Here is a 25,000-nt window from a genome sequence, read left to right as displayed (position 1 = left end):
CAGCAAAATTGTGAAATATTATTGCAATTTAAAATAAGTTTTTTTATATGAATATATCTGTTAAACTGTAATTTATTTCTGTGATGCACTGCTGTATTTTCAGCATCACTCCTGCAGTCTTCATGATCTTCAGAAATCATTCTAATTTACTGATTTGCTGCTCAAGAAACATTTCTGATTATTATCGATGTTGAAAACAGTTCTTCATATTTTTTTGCAAACTGATTCAGGATTCTTTGATGAATAAATAGTTAAAAAAACAGCATTTAATCATGCATTTTAATGAAATGATTCCAGAATGCATCAGACGAACAATGCCAGGTGTGTTGAATTGTTATGGCGGCATATACTATCCATCGTTCTGCTGGCCGTGGCTCTGTCCGTTTCATACAGCAGGTAAAGTGGCTTTATTCTTTCAGCGAGTGCAGTAGTTCAATCTTACTGTATTTCTGATGCATTGCTCTTGTTTGTCCTCATAGGGTCTACCTCCTGTACCACACCTGGAGTCAGGTGATTTATGGAGGTGTGGCCGGGATGGTGATGGGAGTGGTTTGGTTTTTTATCACCCAAGAGGTGCTAACACCACTCTTTCCCAAGATAGCAGCCTGGTAATGATGCTAGTTCTTCACAAGCCAAGTCGTTTATATACAGAGAGCTCTGTCTCATGGTCTTGGCTTCTCTTTTTCGTCTCAGGCCGATCTCAGAGTTTTTTCTGGTGAGAGATACGAGTCTCATTCCCAACATCCTGTGGTTTGAATACACTGTAACCAGATCAGAAGCCAGGTAAACTCACCCACACGTCTTCTGGAGTATTTTTATAGTCATTTTATGTTACTTTTATGTCCTTTTTGTAATTGAGAAGCCCTAGTATAAATTCACTTTCACTGCATTTGCCAGACTCTTATCATTGCATTCAAGGCACATAGTTTATCAGTATAGTTTATCATGCCAAGCAAAGTCAATGTTTGAGCCACAGGAAAGCAGGGATTTCTGGCTTTTATATGAAAAGGTACAAAATAAAATTGTTAACTTTTAAAGACTTTAAAATAAAGCTGTTTACAGGAGGTGTGCATAACCTTTAAAACAAATAATTATTGAATTATTTAGCATGAGGTTTGCAATTCTTGGGACTAACTTGGGGTGTGTCTAAAAAAATTATATATATATAATTATTATTTTTTTTTAAATGCAATAAATCCATTGAATCCATATGAAAGTTATTTTTCCTATTGAAACTGATACACAAAATAGTAATTTGATCCACACATGACTAATCTTATATACAGGCACTGGACTAAAAATACATCCATCAGCCATCGCTTCCGAAATGAATGCAATGGGTCATCTTGTTAATGCTATAAATTAATTACAGCAATAAAATAAAATTTCATCAAGAACATTCTCAAATTACATTTCCCTTACATTCAGCTTCCAAAAGTGCATTCATCTTTGACATGTGACAATCATGTTGTTGACTAGTGCTTTGTTCTGTATTAACAAAAACATATATGGCATTAATAAAAACACTGACAAGCTACGCAATATTACATTCATAATCAAATGTGATTCATCTAATGAAAGGGTTTTAGCATAGCTTGTCAGTGATCTACGGCTCTGTGCTTTAAATGCATCTGAATAATTTCCATTTGAAAGCACATGATGGAGATTTATTAATACTATTAATCTCAGAACTGGTTTATCTGTCGAGATACGCGTGACAATCACATGTGATTTATCGTGCAGCATTTATTTGTTGATCACAGAGTAGAAGTAGATGAGGAAAACTCATCTAGGATTCTGTGTGTATTCGGAGCGCCTCCATTACTATATAGAGTGCATGGAATGGTGCGCTGTGATTGGTTGAGCGGATATATCGCATTCCGCAAAAAAGGGAGACTGGCATTTGTTGCGTTTTGGGCAAAAAGGGAGAAGCCCTGACCTAATAACTCTGCAAATATCGCATTTTACGTAAAAAAATAAAAATAAATAAATAAATACTTTTAAGTATTTTTATGCCATTTATCACCAAATTCTTCAAAAAAAAAAAAAATAAATAAATATATATATATATATATATATATATATATATATATATATATATATATATATACACACCCTTTTTTTTGGTATTCTTTGCTACATAATAATACTTAAGCCTTGTTTGTGAAATAAATTTAATAAAATCAAATATTTATAAAAATATATATTAATTTTTAATGATTATTAATGCTATTATGTGTAGGGGCTAGCTAGTTTTGGGATTTAGTTAACTGTTGTAGGGCAATGTACATTTAAAACCCAACGACCAGATATGATGAATGAAGACCAGGAGTCAGAGATGCGTTCAATTAAAGAAAGATTTACTGAAGAACATGGTTTGCAGTTTCATCAGCAGAAGTCAGCTTCAGGACTCTCGATGGAGTTCGTAGGCCGCTCTGTGTACAATTCAAAATCAGCAACAATTATACCCTGATGGAGGATAGTTATTTCATCAATGCATAAGTCAACAAAATTCTGATTGGTTCCAAAACCTAGAATAACTTAGTTTCCACATATAGACGTAAACATATCTTCTAACAACTATTTTGGTGACAAGTGATCCGAGGTCAGATGCAATGCATCTCTCCAAAGACGTATATTTGATACGCTGGACGTTTGTCCTGGGACTGTCTGTGCTTCTCCCTGTACAGACGGACACGGACACGCTAAGCAATAGCTAGAATTTTATCAGTATGCTTCATTACACACACACTATGAAATCATCCTCTTAGAGACTAGAAGAACAGCATAAAGCAGGATTCTGCTTATTAAAGAGACATTTTCACAAAATAACTTGATTGGCTGAGCTTGATGATTGCAGTTAACTTGACAATGTGTCTAAAATATTCTAAGTTTGACTGAGATCTTCCTGCCATACTGCCTTAGTGATGTCACTTCCTGTGTGGAATGCTTTTAATGTAAAGTATCATGTTTTTATAAGCAGGAAAATGTTGAAAGTGACAGATTTGCATGAAACACTTACCGACATTTTGGGATTTAAAATAGTTGCTATTAGATTATAGTTGATCTAATAGTTCATCCTAGCTTAAAGTGTCTTGTAAACCTTTGACTTATAGTTTTCTTTGGTTGTCTTCTCTTACAGAAACAGACAACGAAAGCTGGGAACGAAGCTTCAGTGATTTTCTACAAAACCCATTGATAACTGACAGAAAGGACCACACACACACACACACACACACACACACACACAAACACACTGGAGTTTCATAGTCGGGACTGTTCTGGTTGATGTGAAAGCGGAGAACAGTGTATTTCTGGACCAAAGGAGTGAGTTCGTAGCGCAGACGTGAGCGTTATCACATCTCCTCCCCTCGTCCCTATACTTCCCCTTTCCTCCTGATGCATGCAGACCGTGCAAGAAACAACAACTATTTAATGACAAATCTAATATATGTTTTATTCATTACCGTTCACAGGGAAGATCTTAACAGCGACGTTTTACGACATGACAAACCTATCAGCATGGCATTACTTTTATTTAAACGACGTGTTAAAGGACCAGGGACAGGAATGCTGGGTAATAAAAGCAGTGCAGTAACAAATACAACCTGGATGAGGGTGTGGGGTTGCTCATTTGTATATCTTAAAAGACATAAATACTCATCAGAAAATATGTCCAGGTCACAGTTCACCCAAAAATAATAAAATAGAAATTTAAGCCTATTTTCGAGGCGATTTTGTTTGCATTTGACATTTTCACGAGGGCTAATAATATTTTCTTTTCAAATTCTTTTTAACATCATTTTGCATATTTTTTTTTTTTTTATTCTCAATAATGATTATCATTTTTCTTTTCTTTTCTTCTGAAATTAAATTTTTTTCCATGTAAAAAAAAAATCTTAATGGTTTAAGTCAAAAAAAAAATTTTTTTTTCAGAAATGAATTTTATTTTTTTTTTCCATGGAAAAAAAAAACTTAATGGTTTAATTTTCTTTTGCCATAATATTCATTTCTTCATTTCTGCAATTCTGACATTTTTCTCACAAAAGTTCATATCTTGCAGTTTTTTTTAAATGAGAATTGTAAGTTATATTTCCGCCACAGCATAAAAACAAATCTAAATAATTAAAACTTTTTATTCCACAAATCTGAGTTTATATCTTGCAATGCACATGTAGTCAAAATTGCAAGATATAAACTCAGAATTGTGAGGAAAAAAAAGTCTAAATTCTGAGACAACCTGCAAAATTAATTCTGTGGTGGAAACCGGCTTCCATAGGAACGAACATGTCCATGACATCATCTTGGCGGGTTATTTATCTTGACTTCCTGTTAAAAAGTGTAACATAAACTTAAATAGGCTTTTAAACAGCTCATGTTAGCACTAATAGTTTTTGCTCAGCTGGCCCTTTATGTTTTAAAGTTTGCCCCCATGCAGACATTTTTTGCATTTGATTTCCCTCCAGATTTCCTGGAGCAGGATTTGGGAAATGTCTTGAGCATAAAGGCATTGCAGAGCATGGTGTTGTTACAACAAGTGGTGCTGGGAACAAAATTAGGTCATGGGAACAAATTTAGTGCCTGTTTTTAGTCAGAATGATGTAGTACTTTAGTTTCAGTTTTTCTGTTTCTGACACGTTTGTCCCTGATGTGTTTTCACACCTGACATCTCTGCTGCGATTTTCCCATAATACCACTTTTGAGTATTTAAGGACACCTTTCCAACCGCTACGACACGATTACTTGACAAATGGAAATATAAAAAGGACAAAACATAATCAGAACCCAAACCTCAGGTTTAGAAAGTGTCTGTGACGAGATGTTTATATAAAGGGAAGAGAGGTTATTGCATAATTTGAAGATGATCCTCTCTTATATCATGTGTAATTCATATCAGGCTGAATAAAAAAGTATGAACTGTCGCAGTTATTTGTGCTAGTCTGAGTAAATGTGGATGTTGGTTTGTGTTCTTGTTTAATTTGTATTGATTTAAGGTGCATTATCATTTCCGAAAGCACTCAAGCTAGTTAATATTGTCATTATGTAGTCTCCATATTCACAGTAATGTACTTATTACTACAACGCTAGTACAAATATATGAATTTTAATAGTGCTTTTTGAAGAAAATATTAATAAACCTCATATACACTGCTGTTTAAAAGGCTGGGATCAGCAAGATTTTAAAAGTGATGTACAGAAGTCTCTTTTGGTCATCATGACTGCATATATTTGACCAAAAATACAGAAAAAAAAAAAAATATTGTAAAATATTATTACCATTTAAATAATAGTTTTCTATTTCAATATACTTTGAAATATAATTTATTTCTGTGATGCGAAGCTGAATTTTCATCAGCATCATTACTCCAGGCTTCAGTGTCACATGATCCTCCAGAAATAATTCTATTATGCAAATTTATTATCAATGTTGGAAACTTTTGCAGCTTAATATTTTATTATATTTTTGCATTTACAGTTAAAACCCGAGGACCGGGTGTTGAAATGAACAGAAGTCAGAGATGCAATTAATTGAAGAAAATAATTAGTAGTTTAATCAGCAGAAGTCAGCATCAACACTCAATTCAAAATCACCAGAAATTATAAAAACAGAGGATACTAACTGCTTCATTGCATAAGTCAGCAAAATTCTGATTGGTTCCAAACCCTAGATAAACTTAGTTTCTACATATGTGATGCAAAAAAGAGACTTCAATCCTGGTCAGACGGTGTAGGGTTTTTCAATATGCAAATTTATTCAACGAATATAGGAAGTAAGACAAAAACTCATCTCTTACAAACAGATTATTAAGTATTAATATCAACTTCAAATATAGAAAATGTAAATCCAAAATTAATATCGTTTTAAAAGCAATCCATATATGGTGGATTCTACTCATCTAAGGTCAATGCAATACCCTTGGTTAGAATATTCAAAAGCAATTCAAACTGTTAGTAAAATAATACAAAGTATATAACCAGTATATAAAATACCTGCATTTCAAGATAACAATAAAAGTCAATTTATCTGAGTTGAATAAAACCTGTAAGTAGATCAAAGAGTTCAAGTGAGCCTCAGGAATATGAGAAGAAAAAGGTGAGAAAAGACTAAGTCCAGCTAGAAGGGTCTAGTCTGAACTCAGTATTATATCTGTCTTACAGTCATTTATATTATCACAGAAATACTGGGATAAAGTTTATAGTTTAAATATAAACATTGATGTCTATATGGCAGCGATCAAAATATAACAAATCCCCTTTTGAAAGTACTGCGCTTTAAATAACGTTTGTGTCGATTGCATTGTTTCACCAATAGGTGGCGACAAGTGTCTTAATTTATTTGTCAATGAATTAATTTTTCATTCAAGAGAATCGTTCAAAAACGCTGATTCATCCAGAAATGAAACAAGTGTAGTAGGTTTATGAGTGAGTCGTTGAATCAGTGATCTAAACAACTTTTTCACCATTCTAATATTAAAAAAACTGGTGTTTTAAATATATTATATATACACTACCAGTCAAAAGTTTTTGAACCATAAGATGTGTAATGTTTTTTTAAAGTCTCTTCTGCTCACCAAACTATATTTATCTGATCCAAAGTACAGCAAAAACAGTAAAGTCTTGAAATATTTACCATTTAAAATAACTGCTTTCACTTGAATGTATTTTAAAATGTAATTTATTTCTGTGATGCTCCGCTGTATTTTCAGCATCATTCCTCCAGTCTTCAGTGTCACATGATCTTCAGAAATCAGAATAATATGCTGTTTTGCCATTCAAAAAAAACATTATTATTATTATTATGTTGAAAACAGATGAGTAGATTTTTTTTCAGGTTTCTTTGATAGAAAGTTCAGAAGAACAATAATTGTGTGTAATAGAAATATTTTGTTATAAATGTCTTTGTCACACTTGATCAATTTAAAGAACCCTTGCAAAATAAAATAATTAATTTATATACTTGTGATAATGATAATGTTAATAGTAATAATAATGAATCGTAGGAGAATCGTGATCTCTATATGAGATCAAAAAATCGTGATTCTCAATTTATCCAGAATCGTGCAGCCCTAATCAAGAGGTGTTAAATCATAAATCCAAAAATATCAGATGAGCTCTGCAGTCTGGTTTCAGTTCCCTATTTCAGAACAGTCAGCAGATAGTTGTTGCTTGTTGGACTTTGAGCATTGCTCAGAAGACTGTAAATTAACCTCAAATTTAAATACATGATGCACATACTCAGCTTGTTTTCTTCAATTTCTGCAGACGTCTTCTAGGGTCTAAAGTTCAACTGAGACCTTCAGAACAGACTGTTCTGTACTTTTAAGCACGTAGCAAATGCCCTCAAGACAGAGGTCAAAATTTGGGTTACACCAATATGGATGTAAAACTTTCTAGCATATCTCCAAATGATTATTTCAGGTGTCTGTAAAAGAAGAAGAAGACACCACAGCTCGGGTCAGGATGACAGCAGGAGACGGAGAGTAGATACCGACACAGACAGAGCCCTGCATCTGCATCTCAAGGCTTTCTAGCTTCTAGTGTAGAAGATTTGTATTAATTACAGTATTGTTCAAAATAATAGCAGTACAATGTGACTAACCAGAATAATCAAGGTTTTTAGTATATTTTTTATTGCTACGTGGCAAACAAGTTACCAGTAGGTGCAGTAGATTGTCAGAAAACAAACAAGACCCAGCATTCATGATATGCACGCTCTTAAGGCTGTGCATTTGGGCAATTAGTTGAATTAGTTGAAAGGGGTGTGTTCAAAAAAATAGCAGTGTCTACCTTTGACTGTACAAACTCAAAACTATTTTGTACAAACATTTTTTTTTCTGGGATTTAGCAATCCTGTGAATCACTAAACTAATATTTAGTTGTATGACCACAGTTTTTTAAAACTGCTTGACATCTGTGTGGCATGGAGTCAACCAACTTGTGGCACCTCTCAGCTGTTATTCCACTCCATGATTCTTTAACAACATTCCACAATTCATTCACATTTCTTGGTTTTGCTTCAGAAACAGCATTTTTGATATCACCCCACAAGTTCTCAATTGGATTAAGGTCTGGAGATTGGGCTGGCCACTCCATAACATTCATTTTGTTGGTTTGGAACCAAGACTTTGCCCGTTTACTAGTGTGTTTTGGGTCATTGTCTTGTTGAAACAACCATTTCAAGGGCATGTCCTCTTCAGCATAGGGCAACATGACCTCTTAAAGTATTTTAACATATGCAAACTGATCCATGATCCCTGGTATCCGATAAATAGGCCCAACACCATAGTAGGAGAAACATGCCCATATCATGATGCTTGCACCTCCATGCTTCACTGTCTTCACTGTGTACTGTGGCTTGAATTCAGAGTTTTGGGTCGTCTCACAAACTGCCTGTGTCCCTTGGACCCAAAAAGAACAATTTTACTCTGATCAGTCCTCTCTCTCATGTTCCTCCATTTCTCTTTAAGCCAGTTGATGTGTTCTTTGGCAAATTGTAACCTCTTCTGCACATGCCTTTTTTTTAACAGAGGGACTTTGCGGGGGATTCTTGAAAATAGATTAGCTTCACACAGACGTCTTCTAACTGTCACAGTACTTACAGGTAACTCCAGACTGTCTTTGATCATCCTGGAGGTGATCATTGGCTGATCCTTTGCCATTCTGGTTATTCTTCTATCCATTTTGATGGTTGTCTTCCGTTTTCTTCCACGTGTCTCTGGTTTTGCTCTCCATTTTAAGGCATTGGAGATCATTTTAGCTGAACAGCCTATCATTTTTTGCACCTCTTTATAGGTTTTCCCCTCTCTAATCAACTTTTTAATCAAAGTACGCTGTTCTTCTGAACAATGTCTTGAACGACCCATTTTCCTCAGCTTTCTTCTTCTTCTTCTTCTTCTTCTTCTTCTTCTTCTTCTTCTTCTTCGTGCTTATTTGGCGGTTCGCAATCTTAAAGAGAGCATTACCGCCATCTACTGTGAGTAATAGATCAGAGACAAAATACACTAGACTAGATCACCACTACCAGAACAATCAGGACTCGTGCTTTCAATGTTGTTGTAACAAAAAAATAAAATAAAAAATAAATAAATAAATAAATAAATAAATAAATAAAAATTTCCTCAGCTTTCAAATGCATGTTCAACAAGTGTTGGCTTCATCCTTAAATAGGGGCCACCTGATTCACACCTGTTTCTTCACAAAATTGATGACCTCAGTGATTGAATGCCACACTGCTATTTTTTTGAACACACCCCTTTCAACTAATTCAACTAATTGCCCAATTGCACAGCCTTAAGAGCGTGCATATCATGAATGCTGGGTCTCATTTGTTTTCTGAGAATCTACTGAACCTACTGATAACTTGTTTGCCACGTAGCAATAAAAAAATATACGAAAAACCTTGATTATTCTGGTTAGTCACATTGTACTGCTATTATTTTGAACAATACTGTATAATCATGGCGAATCTAGCCATTTATATATACAGTTATTATTCCATTCTAATCATATAGCCTATATATAGTCATGTAGTCATGTAGCTACAGTATCAATCTTGGAGAATAGAAATACAGGATAGAACAGGATTTTTAATATCTGTTATTCAACATTTTACTCTGACCACTTCTAAAAAGGATGTATGCACCCTACAAACACAAATATAGATGGCTCTACTTTTTAAGTCAATCATCAAAGGATTTTGGAGGCTAAATACTGATCAATAACTTGATTAATAATCAAACAATATATAAAATAATTCATATGGATATGGTCAGATCAGCATCCACTTCATCCTCTCCTTCATTGTTTATTTAAAATAGAAATCTTTATTATCAGTTTTTTTTTCACCCTAGCTGAATAAAAGCATGGATTTATTTCCAAAAAAAAAAAAGAAAGAAAGAAAAGAAGAAAATTACTGACCCCAAACCTTTGAACAGTATATTGTTTCTATTTTGAATAAATGCTGTTCTTTTTTACTCTTTATTCATCAAAGATTCCTGAAAAAAATATCACAGGTTCCAAAAAAAAAAAAAAAAAATTAAGCAGCTGTTAGGATAAAAGTATTCTATTTGCAGTGATCCGATGTATAACTTCTGGTTCAGTTGAATGAAGACAAACAAATGGTGCAGTTCATTTTATGCTATACTTTAGTATACATGGTGCTACATATATATATATTATATGCAGAAGCGAAAGTCAGTCTGGAACATACAAGCCAAAAAGCATCATAACCTCATATGGCATGCAACAATCAGATAAACATGTATTTTTTGTGTAATGTTTTGAGTCTATAATACATCCAGACCAGACAGGCACACAATGTCCCCAGACAAAGCATGTCCGTGGGGTCAAACCGAATCTCATGGCAGCAAAACTGTTCCAATAATGATAATAAATCAGCAGACTGGAGTAATGATGTTTTGATCACAGGAATACATTATATTTTAAAGTATATCAAAGTAGAAAACCATTATTTTAAATTGTAATAATATTTCATAATATTACTGTTTGTTCTGTACTTTTGATTAAATAAATTCAGCATTGATGAGCAGAAGAGGCTTCTTTCAAAAAACATTAAACCTTAACTTTTGAACTGCGGTGCAATACAAAACGAATTATTATTTACACCTAAACTACTGCTTTAACAATTATTGTGTGATTATCGTCCTCCTGTACGTGATTTCATCACGCGTTTTCCTAACTATCCAGAAGGCCAGTTCAATAACTCTAGCGCTTTATATATCGCCAAACCTGCAGCTGTGGTGCTGCGCATGCGCGATGGACAGACCCGCCTCCCATAGTGACGTCACCGCGGCGCGACTCAGGCGTGTTTTCACGGAGGAGAGCAGAACCGAAAGGAAGAGAACATGTAAAACACACTTTTGAGGAGACATAAGGGATTTACAACCGTGCCAATGTGGGAGTGAGATGAAACAGTCCTGAAAGACTCAAACTTTCCTCCGTTGGAGCCGTGTAGGTAACGCGTTTGTTTGTTTTGAATGCGTTTCTCATGTTTACATTTGATTTTTGTTTTTAAGTGTGCATACGAAGTCCGCTCTTCCTTCTGCAGGGACGTCAGTGTTTATGGCAGGAACAGGCCTGGAGTTAAAAAGTAAAGACTCCGTTTTGTCTATTAAATATGACATTGGTTTTAGTGGAAAGTTTGCAGCTTTCTGACTGACTTAAGCGTATGCATTCTCGATATTGTCGATAATGGTAACATTTGTGTGACTCAAATAATGCTTTATCTCTTGGTGGTTAAGTGAGTGCCTGTTGGCTCACAGCTCGTGACTGTGTAACTGCTTTGGTTTGTGTAAAAGGCGTGCAAGTCCAGGCAGGAAACCCCACACTGGAATCAGATAAGTTTCGTTTCGTGTGCGTGGGGTGTTATACTTTTTTTTTTTTTTTAGGATCACTCCAAGGCATTCAAGAGCTTGTTATCCACTGATCTGACCTCCAGAAGTGGTTTCTAATCATTTTAAAACTTTATAGAGCTGACACTATGCTAATGTACACACCCATGTTATACTGAATGCATAATATGGTCTTTGTACAAACACACAGTGGAGGCTGTAGAACAGGGCACATTCTTAACCTTGATTTGTTTAGTTACTAGTCAGCTTTCGTGTGTGTGTGGGAACACCCTTGTAAAGTGTGCACACACCAGACAAGTGGCACTAATGTAATGGGTATTAATGGGGAAGAGTGCTCCCTTAATTTTCTCCTCTCCACCTGCCTGTGCGGATACTCCAATCTGCAACCTTTATAACTGTATAAATGCTACAGTAAAAACCTGTTTGCATACTGAATGGGGTGAGTAACCGTAATAACATTTTAGTGTTATTGTAAAATCGTGGCTATGGGAAATTAAAGTGTCATTGTAACTTGGAAAAATGTAAATTGACATTCCCAGAATTTCATCACGCTTAACATTTGATGGGTTTCAACTAAACAATTTTTTTTTCTCCCCCATTTGTGTACATTAGTTTTATCTAGCATCTAATGTTATACAAATGTTTACTGTATCTGATGGTGTTTGTGTGAATTACACTGTGCACATTCTATATGTTCGTGTTTTCCTCTCCAGCTTGTGGGAAAAGCCGTTTGTGATGAGCTTTTGAGTTATCATGTGGCTTTCTCATCAGCACCTGTTAATGCTGGTTATCAGTGTATTACAAGTGAATGGAATATTAACATTATTTCAGGTAAAGGCTCTTATTTTTATAAGCAATATGAGGCAGTAATGTTTAGGACGAGCACATCTGATTTGAGGACACGGATTGAGCTTCTGGAGGAAAAGTGCATAATCCAGCTTGTCCTAAACCCGACATCAATTTAATCCACTGTCTAAGGAGCTGCTATAAAGATGAATGAATACATTTTGGAGAACGTGGAGAGGCATGTTGTAGATTCCTTGATCCTTTAAGATTGCATGAAGTTGTCTGTGTGTGCACAGGTGATCGTGATGGAGAAGTGTCTGTGGTGCACCACGTCCCTGGAGGTGGAGGGAGACGTGGCGATCGTCACCATGTTGCGTCGCTACAGCTCCGGACAGCTGTCTGAGCGAGAGATGGACTCTCTGAATGAAGACCTCAGCTGCTGTCTGGAGTGTGTGGTGGAGTATCATCGAGCCAGAGACAAGGTCCCTGATCTGCACAAGGTACACAAACACTGCAAAAGTCTTCCGAATTTACTCCGCAAAGGGGGAACAGAAGTGCTTCTGAAGTTTCATCTTAACGCGGACTGTTTAAAGCAGTTCGGAGGTGAGGAGAAAGATGCGATTACCATTCAATGGTTTACTTTCATACTGCGGTGGGTCAGAGCAGGCTGACTTGTCTGTTTACGCTGAATTTCAAGCAGGCACTGAGCAGGAGTGTAAATACCTGGAAAAGGGTTAATTATGATTCATGAATCCTCTTGAAGCCTTTTCACAAACGGTTGCAAGTTTCCACTTTTTAACATTGTGAATTCATTGTTTAATCTCCCTCTTCTCTGCAAGAAACCTCAAGTCACAGAGTTCAGATGCCAAAATTTGAATTTGTTGGAGAAAACAAATTTTCAAATGTTTGTGGAACATCTGACCTCTTGCTTGTTTTTTTTTATTTTTTTACACTTGAGCAATGATTTCATTGCAGGTGTTCTCCACTTCCCCTCCGTTAACTCCCCAGTATTCCCTAATTCTCCTGCCACTGATTTGACTTAACTAATTGGCTTTTTTGTTCCTTCCTTTGTGTTTGCAAGGGAAGCAGACTGCCAACTTGTCTGTCAAAACATTAAAATGAAGTAATTATTCAGTGTATTTGCCTCTGTTTTTATTTTAATCAAAATGTTGATGGCCATGTGAACCGAAAGCGCAACTGCGGGAATTGTTTTATATTAGAGCAAATATACATGCAAAAAATTTTCCTCTTCACCACGGTAGGAGCCTAAACATCTTATACTCCGTTTAATCCAGCTTCTGAAATCTAAAGAAATTTTGAAAAAGGTCTGTTGATGTTCGTTTAGTCTTGAATACTCTACACAAGTTTGTAGTGTACACTGTTAAAGGGTCAAGAACACCCCCCCCCCCCATTTCAGCACTGGTTTGTTCTCCCCACATTAAAAAAAAAAAATCTGAAAAAGTGGGTGTGGTGTGCAGAAAACACAAATGCACTGCCCTTTGCACAAATGCACTTTGTTGCACCTCCGAGAACTTGAGACTTATTTTGTGGCATTTATATAAACCTTTTGACCGGCTGTGTGTCAGAGATGTAAAACTATGCTCCCCAAGTGAATGGATCGTGTTTGTGCCAAACTCTTATAACAAAGTGGAAAAACAAACGCTCTTCTTTGATCCGTGAATGTCAACACACGTTGTTATGAATAATTAAGCAAAGCGTATTCTCATAGGATAAGTACATGCAGTCTCATGATGAATTTAATAGACCCAAACACGTCATCGTACTTTAATCCATTGTGACGTCAACACAATGTCGATTTTTTTAAACCTGAAAGATTAAAATGGGACTCGAGCTTAAAATGATCAAGTTATCTCCAACAGATTGTTGGATAACCACTGGATGCTAACATTATCTTCTATTATGTGCAACACAAACATATCTGCTAAAATCTAAGGGAAAAAGTAGTCTGGGGTTTCATGAGCCTTTAAAAGGTTAAAGAGGAAAAACTGGGCACACTACCAAACGTTCAAGTTGTTCCGGTCGCAGCAAACTTGCATAGAAATGCATGCCTTCTGTGCTTCATCCAAAATGCTGAAATTAATGCTTTAGGAAGGTAAAAAAAAATTAACCATGGAAGTAAATGGAACCAGTGAACGCCGTAACTAAATCTGTCTAGAGTCGTCTAGACTTACTTAATCTATAGCCGATTAAGTCAAAAAAATCATGTAGTCTGTTTTTATGTTATGCCAAAAACAAATGCTTGTTTCAGGGCAGGAAGTTGCTCTGTTTTTATGATTGCTTGGATGCATGACTGTTTTTCCAATGTGGCGTCATCAATTCAATAAAACCGAGATGTAACCATTCCTTATTTACGTGCACTACAATGATAGATTGAATGCATGGATAATCCATTACAAGACATACCTTGGGGTTTTTCGCCATGTTTCTGCTCTGCACATCCCTTCTCTAGCTTGCTTTCTAATCTAAATGTTTAATTAAACTGCCATTGTGTGTTATGAATATTGTTGGCTTAATTTCTCTTTGGAAGTAATTTTAAATAAGTGTCATAAAGGTGAATGTTTTTTAAGCTTGCATGTGACATCACAAGCCCCAATTCTAACTCTCTTGCAGCATTTGTGGGAAATGGAGAAGGCTCGACTCATGCATTTGTTGGGAACCGTTCTAGACAAGGAGCTGGAGGAGGATGATATCTTTATTATCGAAGATGACCACGAGGAGCCGGTGTCGAAGATCTCTCCTGCAGAATTGCACGACCGCCTCCGTTTCCCGCTCTTTGAAGTTCTAAAGTACCCGTACCTGCTTTGCCACCGTGATCTGTGTAAGTCCTGGTGGCTACAGTTTTAAGGATATTTTTTTATAGAAGACATTTGTAGAAGTGGTCTTAATCTCTCGAGGGTCGTATGCGTTTTAAAGGCCTTGTGGCTTACATGACTGAGATTTTGCACACTGCATGCAAAGATTAAGACCTTGACCGCTCATATGTACAAAATGCCTCTGAAGAGGGTTAAATAATCCCAAGATTAAATCCGAGTCAAGAGAGGTAATTAATAATAGTGGAAAGCAAGGGGAGGAACATGAACAATAAGTGTGGCTTATTGGACAAAAACTGGTAACAAAACCCCATAAGAACGGATGCTTAGAAAGCACCAGTTCAGATGGTCAGCTGGCATCTTGGCTTTTTGTCTTTTTTTTTGTTTTTGTTGTTCTGTTATATTCTTAGCCCTCTGTTAAAGGTGTCAAAGAGCTTCATAAAAGGCTAACCATGTAGTTAGACGTTATTTTTGGTGCAAGCTTAAATGTTAGTTGACTGTGGAGTAAATTATCCCTCAAAGGAAATGGAATTTAATGGTAGAAATGCACCGTAATCAAAGTCAGTTGATGCAATATGGAAAATAATGTAGAGTTGGCTAGTGACTGATGCAAATGGTACTTGATTTATATTTTAGCTCCCATGCAAAAATATTTGGAAGAATGTCACTATTTACCAACCAGATCCAAAGCCTATAATAACAAATAAGTGATTTTCATTCTCTACAGGTGATTTGGTGGTAAAAGCCTTGTGTAAGCTGCAGGATATGAAGCAGTCTTTGACTGTGTTTGAAAAGTATCAAGGAACATATCTGCTTCTCGTTCATCCCAACGAACAGGTAATTCTGTCAAAAAGCCATTTTGTGTGAAGCTGGTCTTTTGCTAATTAATTGTTCTACCTTTCAACACCAGGTGCGCCGTTGGGCAATCGATACAGCAAAGACCATGAAGAGTGTGGATCGGGATGCCTACTATGACCTTCAGGAGATTTTCTTTTGCATGTTTTATGTCATTGAGCTTGGAATATCTTTGGACTTTCCAGATTTGGAGCCAGAGTCTTATGCAGGGGGCACTGTACAAATGCTGCCCTCTCACCTCTATGATTCACAAAATAAGAAGAACTACTGGCTAGGTCTGTTGATTTAGTTTACTATATGAAAATCCTCTTTTCATAGTGGCCTTTCCTTTTTTGTTACTAAACTTTTACAATTTGAGATTGGGATGTTGACTTTATTTTATATTTAACTTTATTTCTCATTTCTGTTCAGCAAAGACTTCATCCTGCAGTTAACTCTTTCCCTAACAATTTTATTTTTTGCAACACCCCAAAGTTTGCATGATCTTGTACCTCTTAATGGGTTTGACAGTTTTATATTTGGCATTTTACTTGGATTTGTAATTGCACCCTTACCAGTGGAAAGTTTAGTCCGTGGCAGTGAAAGTGTTAATATAGAAACCGAAACTTTGAAAGCGAGGATTTGTTTTGCTCTAGTGTCTACCTACTGTAAAATAAGTGTCTTGATCTGGAAACTTGCTGTATAGGACACGGTGTCAGGTTGACCTGGAATTGGCATAATTGGTTCTCATTGTTCATCACTTGGTGAGTGTCACCTTTTTGAAGTCACGCTCCTTTGCGCCCTACAGGTATCTGTATGTTACTAACACAGCTCAGCGCTGATGCAATGGACTCCCTGTTCATGGGACAGTTTAACATCCCACTTTGCATACTCAACACAATGGAGGGGTTGAAAAATGGTATGTCGTGCTTTTTTTTTTTTTTTATGATGTGGTGGGATACAGTAGATTAAAGATGGTCCACTTAAAAAGTTCCACTGTGTTTTTCAGAGGACAATCCAGCTTCTGACCCATTCTGGCCAGCCCTTCACTGTTTTATGGTAATTCTGGACCGACTTGGTTCTAAGATCTGGGGTCAGGTTGACCCTAATATGGCTTTCCAGACAATCACTGGAGCAGCCAGCTATGTTGCGGAAATAAGGAACATACAGAAAAAAACCATGCGGTAAGAAAGTCTTGAAGAGTTCATGCAATGCTGAATGATAGAAGTTGGTTATCAAAATATTGAACAAATGCTGTCAGTGCTGAAATCACACCAACTCACAGGAAAGCTGCCGCCTCTCTCAACTATCAAATACTGCTACAACCTGAATGCATACTCCTCCTAGCAGATGAATTGGATTTACACAGCCATGCATGCATTTCTGTGAAGGCATAGCTAGCAAGCAAACTGCAGTCTGTAGTAACTAATGGTAATGACAGTAACTCACGATTGAGCGGATGTAGTTGGTGTGCTCCTGCTCAGTGGCTCCAGTGCATCGAGACATTATTTCAGGCCTGGCCCAAAGTCCTGAACACAAAAATGGTGAGAAACCATTTAAAGGTCTACACCCCCCTTCCTCAAATCTTACCCTGGAGGTCCAATGCACTGCAGAGTTTCGCTCCAACCCTGGTCAAAGTCACCTGCCTGTGATTTTTTTTCTAATGATCCCAAAGACATTGATTGGCATTGATTAGCATGCTCAGGTGTGTTTGATTAGGGTTAGATCTAAACTATGCTGGAAAGTGGATCTCAAGGTCCAGATTTGAGGATCCCTGGTCTACATTAACTCCACAATTCAATGCTACGTAGTTCACGGTCTTTGTTTCTCAACACAAGTGCTAGAAATGCTGAAACCACATTACAATCTCTGAATTTTCTTTACACAGACTTGCACTTGTCACCGCTTGTCCATTGGCACCTAAAGGCAATCAATACTAATTTTGAGAAATTATGTAAAGTGGTTTGCTTTTAAAGAATAAAATGCAGAATTTAGGCCAAAATGAAGCATAATCGACTCCTTGAATTGAATTCCTCTGTTTACACTAAATTTGGATCATTTAAAGATTAGCTCTATAATAGCTGCAAAATGACACCCATTAACCAGGAATATAAAAAGAGATTTTAAAACGGTGCTTTAATTAAAATGTATGCTTGAGAGAAGCTCACGAAGCAAATTAATATAGTAGTGCGATTTGGACCGTAAATTGCTGTGAAATGCCATTTTCTGGTGGCAGAAAGTGATTTGGTAATGTTGGGTTTTATGAAGTTATTTTATGAAGTTATGAATTTTTTTTAAATGCACAGGGGCATGGTTAAAGTGGAGCCTGAATATGATGACAATATGGTGACTTGCAGTCAAATGGTGTATGACTGTTATGCCTCCGAAAAACCAAACCAAGTAAGATTTCTGTTTTGACACCATTCACTTTATGCAACTAATATCTACTGCACTCTGGATAGTCTTTGCTGAATATTGTTTTCCATTCTATTCCTTGTGTAGGCATCTGGTTCATTGTCCAACAGTGGTATTTCCAGCAACTATATGATCTATGAGGATATGCAGTCTCTTGTCACCGTGCTTGATTCTGAAATGGGCCAGAGCATGCGTGTATACGGAAGCACTTTTCTATGGTTCATTCCATTTGTCCGTTCCATAATGGAACTTCCAGAGCTCAACGCTTCCTATATTAGTGAAGTCATCCACTATCTTTGTGATAAGATACGAGAAAATCGACACATGCTAACCGGACAGACAAGCGTGTGCGATAAAGTGACCGAGTTCTTCACTCGTATTCTTATTCAAATTGTTGAGCTACATTCTGCTGAAGGGCGAATGGGAATACTTTCTCGCTGTGCCCAAAAGTGGGTGCAAGAGATTGTCTTATGCATTATCCTATCGGATGAACCACATGCGCCACCAGACAGGATGGGTGGGTTTCACGGAGTCAGTTCAACCTCATACAACCTTGGGATGGTCGGAAGACAGCCTGCATCTGGAGGTGGCATTGGTGCCATAATTCCTGGCTGCATGAAACTGATTCGACTACTGCTGAAAGAAGGGATAAGGAGATCTGTCCCAGGCTCAACCCTCTTTTTTAATCGGCTTATGCAATTGCGTGGAGTTGCAAACAAACGATGGAATCTAACGCGGTCTGAATCTGATGAGCTTCAAAAGTGTTTGTTGAAAGTTGTCCGGTTAATGCCAGAAAGACCTGATTCTCCACTCTCTGTTGTTCCATTCTCATGTGCACCATCAGTGGAGGCAGCTACAAACACTGTTATTTCCAGAAATTCAGTACCAACCCTGCATCAGCAACAACATGAGGACCAGGAGGCAGGACCAAGCAGAGCAGGAGATGCAGCTGCTTTTATCAAAGAGGAGCCACTTTGGAATTATGGAAATAATATCTCTGAGGATCTATGCAGCGGTCTTGAAAAAATTGCAAAGGTTAAGAAAGAACCCCCTGACCCAGTGTCAGTTTCAAAGCTGAGAACACCTGTTCAGTTGGAACGTATTAAACCAGATCTGGGTAAAGTGCAGGAAATTAGATCCCGATTAAACGACAACCAAAATTTGTCAAAGATCAAAGCCATTGCCAAACAAAAACCTGATGAGTCCTTAAAACCTTTTCCCTTGACATCAGTTAAAGTGGAAGGTGGTTTTGGAGCTGCTGAGGAGGAGGATGATGACGATGAACCCCTTGATGTCAGACGAACCAGTTTGATAAAATCTGTCAACCACAAAGTTGAATCTAGCGATTCCGAAATTGACAGTAGTGCTGTTGGAAAAACTCCTAACAGGTCCATGGGCAGCTCAAAGCCACATGTGGAGTCCAGTACCATTGTCATCTCTGATTCTGATTCTGATAATGATGAAGGGCCAAATGACGTCCTAAGGTCTCCAGAAGATCATGTCTTGCCTGAGAGCCCGGGTCGTGATTATGATGATCTCAGTGAATCACAGGTCTTTGAGTTTGAGACGCAGCAATATGTGCCATCTTCTTGGGATACTTCAGATTTTGATGCATCAGTCTTGACGAAACCAAAATCAGACCAACTACTCAAACCACAGGTGGATAAAGCTCCCTGTGAAGCGTCTCCAAGTTCAGAGACTGAACTAAATCCAGATGAGGACATTGAGAGGACCTGTCAGCAAGCAGAAGATAAGATCATAGAACAGCAGCAGCAGCCGCAAGAGCCGGTGGATTCAAGTGCATCGTCACTGTCCAAAGCATCCAGTACTGCAGAGAGCTGGGATAAATTTGGCAAACCAAAACCTCTGGATCAGATCAAAGAACCGCAGCAGCCACAAGAGCCAGCGGATTCATGTGCACCGTCACTGTCCAAAGCATCCAGTACTGCAGAAAGCTGGGATAAATTTGGCAAACCAAAACCTTTGCTGGTTAAAAGTGCAAAAACAACTCCATCTGATAAGAAAAAGCCACTGATAATTGATGCTCTTGCTCTTAAAATCAGGGGCCACCCTTGGAAACGCAACTCCACATCTCAGGACGAAGAGGAACCTTCCTCTTCAACCACTCCGTCATGTGGTACATCTTCCTCTCCATCATCCAGCTGTGTTTCTTCACCTTATTTTCCTGCCCCCAGTTCACGTGGCACCCCTGCCATTGTTCCTCCAAAGAAAGTGCGCAAAGTTGTTGAGCCAGAATCAACAGCAGAGCGTTTGGGATTAAAAAAGAAGGAAAGGAAAGCCTTTGAACTTTCTCAGCGTTCGCTGGATTGTGTTGCTAAACTGAGGTGCCATGGTCAGAAAGTGCAGGTAGAACCACAACAGAAAATAAGGCGAGTGCGTCGAGTCACTAAGACAACTTCACAGAAACGTATTGTAAAAGGCAACAAGAAACTTATGGGTTCACAAGATATTCAGTTTTTCAAGCAAATTCGTGAGAAGCATCAGAGGCCAACAACATTAGCTTCCAAACCAGCAAAGATCAATCAGCCAGCTGAAGTGCACTTGCCAGAACATACAGTTGCAAGCAGTGAAGCTGGTGATTTCTTTCCCTATCCTCAGCTGGATCCTGATAACGAAAATGCCGAATCCGAAATCCGTTCTAAAGGTGATGGGGTTGGAAGTGATAAGAGAATAGAATCCAAGTACTTCCAAGCCAGTGAGACTGCTGATGTAAACCAGGAAGAAAAACCTTCCCTGACATCGGAGGATGATGATGATGAAGAATGGATGGTCCTCACTCAGACGGGACCCACTGATATGGAACTGTGCTCCCAAATGGAGCCATTGGAGGAAGATGAACTCTTTCTTACCCAGAGAGATCCAGTTGACATGGACATTGATCCAGATAGTGAACCGGATACCCCAGAGCAACCAGTGTTGACACCTAAACCTATACAGACTCCTATTGGTGGAAATGATGATCATTTGTTCTTGAAGCCTAGCATGTCACCTATGTCTCAGAAAAAGGCCAAACCTTCTACCACAAAAATATACACCCCCAGCTCCCGCAGTGCCTCACTTGTCCATGAAATGGAAAAAGTAGCTAAGCCTCTTGTTGCTAATGTTGCAAAAGCGAAGATTCCCCGACTGCCCCCAGCAATGCCACCTCCAAAAACATTTCAACCTCTCCAGCCTCCACAACTCCCAAAGCCACTTCCTTCACAACAATCTCCTTATGCTCCTTTGTTGGTCCCGAGTACTAAAATAAGCTCTACCCCAGATCCACCATCTTACAAGGTATACCAAAGACCTGAGGCTCCAGTTAACAAACCAGTACCTGCAACGGATCAGAGCCCGAAGTTTGACCTTTTGTTCTTGACCCAAGCAATCCTTAAATGGGATTATAGGATGCTTGACAACTACAAAGCATTTGGGAGTCCAAATGATCTATGCCAACTACCGCTGAAGAAGGTGCCAGTTATGTTTCCCAGCTACATGGAGTACTTCAACACCTTATATCCCCTGCTGCAAATTAATGCATTTGAAGAGGTGGGACTAAATCTTATTTATGTAATGCCTTAATATTTGGATGTAGTTGGAACTTAATCTTATTCCATTCATTTGTTCTTGTCCTGCTGCATAGCATTCTATTACAAAGATAAGAATTGGACTTTGTACCACTGTTAATGTTAATCATTTTCAATAGATTGCTAGTGAATGGCTCAAAGAGGGCCGAGTTAAGTGTCACCTAAGTGTCCAGGGTATAGAATACAGCAATCGCACAGCTAGTGGCCAACTTCACGGGTAAGTCCAGTCATGTTGGGCAGTTCAACCTTCTGATGTTCAGTAAAGGGTGTTCTGATACAATTACAATATTTAACTGTTTTAACTGGGGCGTGTACTTCAAGTATCGACCATTTCATGAAGTTTTACTCCTTTTTTTTTTTCTTTTTTTTATAGCAAGCATTTCTCAGGAAATCGATACGAAACAACTATACCCAAAAGAAAGTGACCTTGTGATACTTTGGTTGCCGGACAACACCGGAGCATATGCCCATAATGAACCTCATTTCCCATGAACCACATCCTCATTTCGGTTATGTGTCCCGGTCCAGTGTTTCTAACAGAGGTCCAGGTGTGTGACTCGTGTTGTGTCCTTTATTAAGGATGGTGTATATTTGTCCAATGTCTCATTACTTTGTCTCTCTTCAGGTTCCAAGTTAACCCTAAACTTGACGATTCAAACTCGTGGTAATGTATCTTCGGTGAATTCCCAACCTGTACTCTGTGAAGTTATTGGGTCATTGATCAGCACTTTCCGGGAGTTCAATGCACTGTGTTCGCTGCGAAATGGACCAATGTTGCGACCTCTTCTTAATCCACATGCATCTTATTTCACACACACTCTGGACAGCCCATCGGACCTGGATTCACCAGTGAGTTTGGGTTTATCTGAAGCGGTTTTCCTAGTACCAAGGATTTAAAGCATTGCACATTTTGAATGTCACCTTTATTTAATGCACCTGGTTCAAATCATCATTCATGAACTAAACTGGGTGTGTTGGATAAGGGGTGCAAACCAAATGAGCAGTGCTTCGCTAGAAGCGTTTTGGTCCGAATTTACTTGTAGAATGTTTTGGACAAAATGAAACCCTAGACAACTGTTCTTGTTCATGTTTGAATGAATGTGTAAGTACAATAAGTGAACCTGATTTTGATCCCACATGTCATAATGTACGTGCTCTCTTTTGCCATTTTCTTTCTTTACATTCCAGGAGTTCAACAGGGACCAGGCGAGAGCAATAGCTTGTGGTCTTGCCATGATAAAGAGAACGCATAAGACCCCAAGATTTCTCCTTATTCATGGTCCTCCAGGAACCGGGAAGAGTAAAAACCATTGGTGGCCTGTTGTACAAACTTCTGTCTTCGGTAATTTAGTTTCAGTTAAACACTAGATATTTTTGAAAAATGTAGGGATCTGTAAAATGACACCATTTTCATTCTGAAAGGGAGCTAATCCTTTAATCTGAAGTGTGTTTTGTGTGTTTTTATCTGGTCAGGGTATTAACAGTGCTGCTCCTGTGGGGAACCTTCACTCAAAGTCTCGAAGGACCCGTGTTCTTCTCTGTGCACCCTCAAACGCTGCCATCGACAGTCTGATGAAGAAAGTCATTTTGATCTTTAAAGATAAATGCCGAAACATCAATGCTCCTCAAGGTTCTCAGCTTGCACACACATTGACAACTAAAAGCATGCATGCCATATACTGTCACAATAGAGCATGTTTCACACAACACTTTTGTGTACAGGTAACTGCGGTGACATAAACCTGGTACGATTGGGAAATGAAAGGACCATGTCCAAGGCACTAAAACCTTTCAGCCTCGACTACCAGACTAAAGCTAGAGCACGTGAGAGAAATTCATGCATTTACATTTCAATAGTTAATGCATATGGATGTCATTTAATGTATAAGCTTTGTGTGTGTGGTAGAGCGAGCCCAGCAAAACTGTAGAGCTGACATAAACAGGCGGAAAGAGCAACTAGACCAAAACATTGACAATCTCTCCAAGCGATGTGCAAAGACGAAGAAGGATTCTTCTGAAGTAATGCATCCTCCAAACGCGGTTTTCTAAAAGACAAAGAATATGAGCATCACATTTTTATTTTAATGCAGTCTTTTTAAACCTCATTGGTTTGTTGACAGTTCAAGACGTTGATGGAGCAGAAGTTGCAGTTTCTGAAGGAGAGAGAAGGACTGAGTCGGCGGATTAAAGAGGTAAACGGTCACATTTGTTTACAGTCATGTTTAAGAATTCTTGCACTTAATACAAACATACCTCTTGTTTCTTTCTTAGTGTTGGATTAAGCGACAGGAAAGTCAAGCTTTTGTGTTGCAAAATGCTCATGTGATCTGCTGCACGCTCAGCACCAGTGGAAGTACTGTCCTCGAGAGCACTTTCCGTCGTCTCGGAAATGAAATGTTTAGCTGTGTCATCATCGATGAGGTTTCAAAATCTATTTATAATTTTTTTTTATAATCTATTTTAGTTTTATTCCATTTAAACGTTAACTAAAGTAGTATAATTATAATTTTACTTTACCCTCAATTAAACCTTTACTTAACTTTGCACTAGCAGAGATTCAGTTTGATGGTAAGACAACACAATTAAGACAGCATAAGGTTCATAATATCATATTTTATTTGGCTTTTCATGGTGTACACTTATCAGTGTTATAATGATATAAACCTTCCACTAATACTCCTAACAACTATTTTTATAGCCACTTTGTTGATCTTTGAATTTTGTAGGCTAGTCAGGCTAAAGAAACTGAGACTCTGATTCCAATGATGTACCGAAGTCCTTCTGTAATCCTTTTGGTGATCCCAACCAGCTTCCACCAACGTTGTCTCCCAGGTAACTCACCATTATAGTCAGAGTACGTCTAATACAAGGTTTGTTTTTAACCCATATATGGTTAGAATTTGCTGTTTAGGTTTTTTTTTTTTTTTTTTTTTTTTTTTTGTTCAATCTTCATCAACTTGTTGGCACAGGTTTTGTCATTCTTTTTGGAAACTAAAAAGTCATAGGCCTCAATTATCTGAGTTTATGCACTTCAGTTTCAGAGTGAACTGTAAAAAAAAAACATTATTTTTGATTAATTTTGGCAGTACTCTGAAACTGAAGTGCATAAGCTCCGATAAATTGAGGCCTGTGGTTAATCTGGATCAAATGGTTTTTGTATTCGTTTTTGGCACAA

At 37.8% G+C, this 25,000-nt stretch overlaps 2 protein-coding genes across 2 annotated transcripts in view; both read left to right on the top strand.

Annotated features, from left to right (window-relative positions):
* LOC113078674 (dolichyldiphosphatase 1-like) overlaps positions 1-3,853 on the top strand; it is a 6,897-nt gene extending 3,044 nt beyond the window's left edge. The window contains exons 5-8 of the mRNA XM_026251006.1: positions 298-396; positions 480-608; positions 694-783; positions 3,143-3,853. Of these exons, the coding sequence (XP_026106791.1) occupies positions 298-396; positions 480-608; positions 694-783; positions 3,143-3,179 (355 nt within the window). The 3' untranslated portion in view covers positions 3,180-3,853. The remainder of the gene's footprint in view (positions 1-297; positions 397-479; positions 609-693; positions 784-3,142) is intronic.
* A 6,927-nt stretch (positions 3,854-10,780) lies between these two features.
* LOC113078670 (probable helicase senataxin) lies at positions 10,781-24,657 on the top strand (the record flags this gene model as incomplete). The annotated part of the gene is given in 22 exon segments (XM_026250999.1): positions 10,781-10,975; positions 12,455-12,658; positions 14,790-14,997; positions 15,717-15,826; positions 15,900-16,119; positions 16,632-16,742; positions 16,833-17,007; positions 18,130-18,223; positions 18,326-21,787; positions 21,945-22,034; positions 22,192-22,311; positions 22,313-22,373; positions 22,451-22,674; positions 23,014-23,127; positions 23,129-23,167; positions 23,299-23,455; positions 23,548-23,649; positions 23,732-23,844; positions 23,946-24,017; positions 24,097-24,246; positions 24,552-24,615; positions 24,618-24,657. Coding segments are annotated over 21 exon segments (5,921 nt in total), but the record flags the coding sequence as incomplete, so codon positions are not given.
* Positions 24,658-25,000: the final 343 nt, after the last annotated feature.

This window comes from Carassius auratus, unplaced genomic scaffold (assembly GCF_003368295.1).
Source record: "Carassius auratus strain Wakin unplaced genomic scaffold, ASM336829v1 scaf_tig00026304, whole genome shotgun sequence".
Classification (NCBI taxonomy): domain Eukaryota; kingdom Metazoa; phylum Chordata; class Actinopteri; order Cypriniformes; family Cyprinidae; genus Carassius; species Carassius auratus.
This window is presented reverse-complemented; position numbering and strand designations above follow the sequence as displayed.